This window comes from Hibiscus syriacus, unplaced genomic scaffold (assembly GCF_006381635.1).
Source record: "Hibiscus syriacus cultivar Baekdansim isolate YM2019G1 unplaced genomic scaffold, ASM638163v2 tig00110445_pilon, whole genome shotgun sequence".
Taxonomy (NCBI): domain Eukaryota; kingdom Viridiplantae; phylum Streptophyta; class Magnoliopsida; order Malvales; family Malvaceae; genus Hibiscus; species Hibiscus syriacus.
In genome coordinates this window covers 351727-359134 of record NW_024062740.1, presented here as the reverse complement: position 1 = coordinate 359134, position 7408 = coordinate 351727, and the positions used below count along the sequence as shown (strand labels likewise).

General features: G+C 29.6%; 1 protein-coding gene across 1 annotated transcript; it reads right to left on the bottom strand.

Annotated features, from left to right (window-relative positions):
* Positions 1–2070: 2070 nt before the first annotated feature.
* On the bottom strand, positions 2071–7142 carry LOC120125835 (receptor-like protein 9DC3). The gene is made up of 2 exons (XM_039144173.1): positions 6473–7142; positions 2071–3386 (listed from the first exon to the last, which is right to left on the bottom strand). Exons 1-2 carry the CDS (start codon positions 7086–7088, stop codon positions 2209–2211), a joined length of 1794 nt encoding a protein of 597 aa, XP_039000104.1. The 5' UTR covers positions 7089–7142; the 3' UTR covers positions 2071–2208.
* Between the last annotated feature and the right edge of the window lie 266 nt (positions 7143–7408).

Here is a 7408-nt window from a genome sequence, read left to right as displayed (position 1 = left end):
TATTATCATCAATGACGAAGTCATGATTTTATGTTTTAAGATAATTTTTAAAAGAAGTTAGGAGCATAAATATATTACTAATAAAAAATAAAAATATCTAAATTATATAAAAATATTTTTTAAGGGGATATCGTCCCTGCCATCCTTCTATGTCCATCCCTGATTGTATTAAATATTTTATAATTAAATTAAGTGTAAAGTACATGAATAGTCTCCAAACTTTTAGGACACTTTCATTTTGGTCTCCCAACTTTCAGAACTTACAATACAGTCGCTAAACTTTTATTTCATTTTCAGTAAGGTCCCTGACGTTACTCGCCCATTAATTTTATCTGACGTGGGACGTTAATCCCCCGGTCTTTTTCTTTTTCTTCTTTCTTTCTTTCTTTCTTTCTTTCTTCTTCTTCTTCTTCTACTACTACTACTACTACTTCTTCTAGGTTTTAAGATTAAAAAATACAATTATAAACACAAACAAAAGTCACCCATTCTTGTTCTTATTTCTTTCATTTATCCAATGCTTTCAAAAGTCATTGCCATCCTTTAAAACTTCTTCTGCTCTTGAAATAATTTTTACTAAAAACTTTGACATCCATATAAGCTTTTGAGGTTTTGCAAACCATGAAAAACATGTTCAACCTTCACATTTATGTTTATCGCCCTATAATCCAACGAGAGCTTTTATGTGGGTATATATGATAAAGTCTCATAACAAAGTTAATGGGATGTTAACTGGTAAGAAATCGAGTTGAGTGCAGTAAGAGTACCTCCGCTCTCTACTCATATCTCGGGTATTGCCACTGCTCTTCTTTTTCACTTTCATTGTTTTTTTTTCTCTCATGAGAATCAATTTCGCCACCACACATGTTAATGCAACCATGATTCCGAAAGAAACCCAGACTAGTAAATACTCAAAGAATCCATACTAGTAAGGTGACTATTTATTGATAAGGTGTATAGAGTATAGTATACTATAGCAGTAGTTGTTGAAGAACATGAATAGAGAAAGAGAAAAATGTTTTCAAAAAGCCTTTAGTTTGTTTTCTTGGGTTGTGAGCTTCAATAGATATGTTTCATCTGTGAAGAAGAAGAAGAAGAAGATCGGAGGGGTCTAATGGAGTTAACGTGCCACGTTAGATAAAACTAACAACGAGTAACGTCAGAGACCTTACTAAAATCGAACTAAAAATTCAGTGACTATATTGCAAATTTTAGAAGTTGGGTGACTAAAATACAAGTGCTTAAAGTTTGAGAACTATTTATATACTTTACCCTTAAATTAAAAGGATTATATGATTTTATAATTATATTGTTTTGTAATTAAAAGTGTTTACGTGGCCTAATGGATAAGGCGCTTGCCTCTAGAGCAAGACACAGTGCGTTCGAGTCCCACCGTGAAACTATTATTTGAGTAAATTGGTTACAATGGTCAGAAGAGAATATTGATAAGTGGATTACGTTCGATTAATAAAATTGATAGATAACTTTATTTTCGGAAAAAGTGATATAATGATAATAATTTATGTGATGTTCATGATATATAAAATTTATTCATAATTTGCTAATCAATTAAAATTATTATTTAAGAACAATAAATTGATAATAAAAATATTTAATTTCATAATAAATAACAAAGATATAAAATTTTTCATTAAAAAACCATTAAATTATCCGAGAGGGGTTAGTTCAAATCTTGATATCTCTTAAGTAATGTATAAAAATTTAGTTTTTTTATTAAAAAAATTATAGCTTAGAAATGGAGAAATGAGTTGAGCTTTCTGTATGTATGGTCAGAGTTTAATTATACTATAGAGTCAAAATAAGTATTTAGATCAAATGAATCATTAATAGTAATAAAAGTATTTCAATATTTAACTAATGAATGAATCAATATAAAATTCATTTTTATAATTAATAAATTTAATTATATTATCTTACTAACCTCCCAAATTAAAAATAAACAAAAAAAAATTAATCTAAAATTTCTTAAAACTCCACAAAATGTAGGGATTCATTCAAGTACAATATAAGAGAAAAGAGATAACAGAAGAGGGTCAATACATGAAATCATACTTTTAGTTTTGGGGTTAATTATTTAGAAATTATTGAAGGCAAACTATATATAAAACAACTATAGAAAAAGGCCTGTCTCCACCATGCAATGAAGTTTTCTCCTCTCTCCACTGCTCGGTCTGCAACAAAAATCCGTCAAAGAGTTCTCTTTTTTACCTTTCTTACAAATCTCTGTTGAACTCTCACGTAGATCTTAATGAACCACCATGGTTTTCCAGTTGTGAAAACAATGTATCCCATGCTCAATCCCAACACCAACCCACATCCATACCCCATCAATATAGAAAATTTCCAATTCAATCCATCATCATCCTCATCTCTATCAAATTTGGCTGGAGTTCCCTCATCATTATCACATCTTTTAGATAATGACAATCCACATAAACCCAAGTTTCCTATGTAGGAATCATTACTGAAAGTATCAAATTGTTTGCCGTGAGGAATGAGTCCCACGAGATTATTATGAGAAAGGTTTAACACCTCTAGGAATCCAAGATTTGTAAACTCTGTTGGAATTCTTCCATGGAGCTTGTTTAATGAGAGATCTAATGATTCAAGTTCTGATAAATCACCTAATGATGATGGGATATGACCTGTTAAACAATTATGAGAGAGATTTAGGACAATTAGTGAATGAAGCTCTCCAATTGTTTTAGGAATTTCTCCAAAGAATTGGTTGCTGGAGAAGTCAATAGCTGTCCATATCGTTAACAGTTTCTCAAAATCTGTTTCCAACCCTTTTGTTGTAAAGGATAAACCTAGCCAAAAAGATATTTTTTCACCAACCATTACATCTTTCATGTACTCTGGTTTAACTTTCTTTCCATTCCCTTCTCTAATGGCATGCAAATTTTCAAAAAAGTTTACAGGTAGGTAGCCACTGAAGTTATTACGAGAGAGATCAATGACATGCAAACGAGTGAAGGTAACATCAGAGCTATCCACCTTACCATAGAATCTGTTCGATCTCAAGTCAAGCACTTGTAACTGATCCAAATTTCCTAACCAATTTGGGAATGTGTCATTTAAATAGTTGTTCCCAACATCAAGAAGCTTCAAATCTTTACAATTACCCAAAGATCGTGGCAGTGACCCTTCGACTTGGTTTTTGCTGATTAGAAAACTTTTTAAGCGGCAACCTTCAGCGAAATTTTCAGGTATTTTACCATGAAAATTATTCATCCGTAGGTCAACGTGTGAAAGAGAAGAAGTCAAGTTTCCAATGCACTCTGGAATTGTTCCATCCAAACTATTGTTCGATAAAAAGAGAGCCACAAGGGAATTCAAATTGCATAATGAGGAAGGAATTTGGCCTTACAGAAATTATGAAATAGAGTTTGAATCAGAAGTTTGAATAATCTTTGAAACAAATAAAAAAATGTTTGTTAATTTACTTAACAACATCAGGCCTTTTCTTACAATACCATTTATGGAGCCTGAATTGTAGTAAAATACATAATTGTTTTTAAAATGATTTTAAATATTCTTCTCATTAAACAAAAAGATGACAATTGCAAATCAATACACTTTCCAACAGTTAGGTATGTAAAACAAATATCATTTTTGCTAGAGAATCAACAAATATATTTTTGAAAAAATCACTTGGATATCACATGACATGCAACAAATTACCAAATTTTGGACATAATTTTCCAACGAAATAAAAAAAAAGTTGACATTGAAAAGGATTATGATCATTTCTTTTTATGCATCAAGGAAATTTACCAAAAAAAGTTGATATTAGAAAAATCAAGGAAATTTTGTTTAGTTCATTTCAAGTTAAAAATAAAGATATTTTAAATTTAAATCATTTTAGAATGGATTTATCTGAGTTTAATATTTAAACGATTTATGTTTGAATACAAAAGGATACGTCAAATGACAAAAATTCTTATAACTAATTAATAAATATATAGCAAAATAACAACAAAAAGAGGAAGGAAAGTTATATTATACCTGTCAAGTTGTTATTCGAAAAATGAATAATCTCTAGAGAAATTATATTTCCGATAACCGATGGAATTGTACCTGAAATGTAAAATTAAATTTGACGAAAAAATAAGATAATTAAAATTTAAATCATTTTAGAATGGATTTATCTGTGTTTAATATTTAAATGATTTATGTTTTAATACAAAAGGACACATCAAATGACAAAAATTCTTATAACTAATTAATAAATGTATAACAAAATAACAACAAAAAAAGGAAGGAAAGTTATATTATACATGCCAAGTTGTTATTCGAAAAATCAATAATTTCTAGAGAAATTATATTTCCGATAACCGATGGAATTGTACCTGAATTGTAAAATTAAATTTGTCAAAATGATTTGACAAAATAAGAATATTATGTCTATAGTAGTGTGATTGAGTATCTTTATGTTTATATTTTTAGAATTTAGGTAATTTTGAACTATAACTTGTATACTCTATTTGTCTCATATTAAATAATATGACTTAAGAAATATGTACAATTGGTTTAGTGATCTCCACATCCAATTACAAAACATGAATGCTTTTATTATTTTCATCAATTTAAGACATTATATTTGTTGCACAAGTTTGGCCTAATAAAAGTTAAAAGATGTATTATTTTCTTATGAGCCAAGAATATTACTATGTTAAGAAAACAAATTGACAAGCTAAAATAAATTAAGACAGTATAATTAAAAATTCAATCGTGACATCTCTTTTATATTTAAATATGTTATTAAAGCAAGCTGAGCCATTTAAGTTACCTGAAAAGTTGTTTCCATCGATGGAGAAAATTTGAAGTGAAGTTAAATTTGAGATTTCTAATGGCACAGTTTCCTCTAAATGATTATCATCCAAGTGTATATGTTCTAACTCTTTGCATTTGAATAAAGTCATTGGAATTCTTCCAGAAAGTTGACAGCTTATCAAATCAAGATAACGTAATCGAGGAAGATTATCGAACACATTGGTGGAGAGAGAACCAAAGAGATTGTTGGATCCCAAAGAAATTACTTGCAAAGAGGAAATGTTGAAGATTGACCACGGAATAGGACCTGCGCAATAAATAATCAGTCCAACATTTAACTCTTTGCACTTGTATAAACTATTGGGAATGCTACCAGAAATCTAGTTTCCCTCCCAGCTTAATACTTGTAATTTAAAAAGGTTATCAAGTTATCAAGTATTCCCGACTCTAGACGACCTACAGTAAGATTGTTAATTTCAAGATCGATAAAGATATAAAATCTCAAAAAACATGATATAATATCTTTCAAGTTGTTAAAAGAAAGGCTATTATTCTCAAGATAAGTAAAGTTTATAATAACTAATAAAATTTTGCATTAAACATATAAGTAAATTGACCAACAATTTTTTAATATTTTTTTCTAACAAAACCTTAATTTTTATGTTGAGAACTAGAGGTATTTGTTCTCCATTTCTTTCCTTATTTCTTAAACTTAAAATTTATTCAGTATATTTCACTATTATGAAAGTTGCAAATTGTTGAAATTATTCAATCCAAAAAATATTTACCAAAAAAATCATTATTAGAAAAAAATTATGTATGTGAGAATGGTCAGGTTTTCAATAGCTGATGAAACTTTATCTAAATATATAATTAAATTTGTCAAAAACTATTAATATTCTTTTTATAGAAGATCCTTATTTTTTTGTTGAGAGCTGTAGGTATATGTTTTACATTTCTTTTCTTATTTAAAAAAATAAAATTTTATTAAATTGTTTTACTACTTATGAAAGCTCCAAATAGTTGGAAGTATTAAGTCTAAGAAAAAAAACTGAAGCATCCAAAATAAATAAATAAATCAAGCACTAAACATGACAATATTACATACAATTTTTAAGTATCATATTCAAGAGTTAGAAGTATGAAATGTGAAACTAATTTATTTTTTCATAGCCAAAAGTATTACTATATTAAGAGACTAAAAATTTAAAAAATTACAGAAATATAAAAATAGTTCCAATGTATTTGATTCAGAGAGACCAACCATACAACTTATTTCAATATGTAGGTTATGACTTATTTATTTAATCTGCCCTAATTTGATATTAAATAATTGGTTGATGGTTCAATTGTATATAAAAATTAGACAACAAAAAATGAAGAAAAAAATTGGAATTGTTCAAGTGAGAGTAGATGACCTTCAATGACAACGTTAGTTATAAAATAAACTTTTTACTAGTGAAAATAAAGTCATGATTGAGAAAATTATGGGACCTGAAAGAGAATTATAATCCAAAATTAACGATTCCAAGTTTAAAAGGTTTCGATAACCGATGGAATTATACCTGAAATATAAAATTAGAATTGTTCAAGTGAGAGTAGATGGTTGTAATGCAACGTTATAAAATATTTTTTATTAGTAAAAATAAAGTCATGATTGAGAAAAGAATGGGACCTGAAAGAGAATTATAATTCAGTTCTAACTGTTCCAAGTTTGAAAGTTTTCCCAGAGTCATGGGGATTTTCCCTTGGAGCCTGTTGTTGTACAATATTAACTTTTCAAGTTTTGACAAATTGCCAAGAGTGGACGGGATAACACCAATGAAGTTGTTCATGTACAAAAGCAAGCCTTGAAGTTTAGTGAAGGAACCAAACCATGATGGGATTTCTCCACTGAAGCTGTTGTTACCAAAGTTCAAATATTTCAGACGATGCAAATTAGTTAACTCAGTCGGTAAAGAGCCATGAAAACTATTGTTACGAATGTTGAGGGAGGCAAGGAAAGATAAATTTCCCAATTGAGATGGGATGGTGCCTGTGAGATCCATGCTTGACAAATTCAGAGCAGTGACTCTGTGGTGTTTGGATCCACAGGTGACACCAATCCAATTGCAAATAGAGGTAGAAGTGGACCAGTTGGTTACTAGGAGATTGTGCGGATCGTGAGTTATATGGGATTTTAAGGCGAAAAGGGCAGATTTATCGGTGGTGATGCTGGCAGAGAAAGTAACACTAAAGGTTGCAAATAGAAGTAGAAACATAAGAGGAGGGAGGAAGGGAGTTTTTTCCATAAGGTTGGGTGTGGGTATAATGCAAATTATGAAGAGAGAAACAGCTGGGTTTAATGCTTCAGTTCAATGCCTTTAAATAAGATGGATTTAGGCAGGGTATCCTTTGAGTCATAATTTGGATAAGAAAGAACCAACCACAATACACGGCACATAATGGAAGGCGTAAAATGCAAGACTTAGTCTCGAGTTGAAGAGTAGAACTGATATACTTCTTTAAAGACTTCATGTCTGGACCCATATTTCACGATTCAAAGACTTTTTTTCCTCTCTATCGTTTTCTACTTCATGTCGTATGTAACTTAACATTTTTATTTTGTTAT

Coding starts and splice junctions, on each gene's coding strand:
- LOC120125835 (XM_039144173.1), bottom strand. CDS start 7,088: ATGGAAAAAACTCCCTTCCTCCCTCCTCTTATGTTTCTACTTCTATTT. Junction 3,387..6,472: donor GAATTATAATTCTCTTTCAG/GTCCCATTCTTT, acceptor AATTTCTGTAAG/GCCAAATTCCTTCCTCATTA.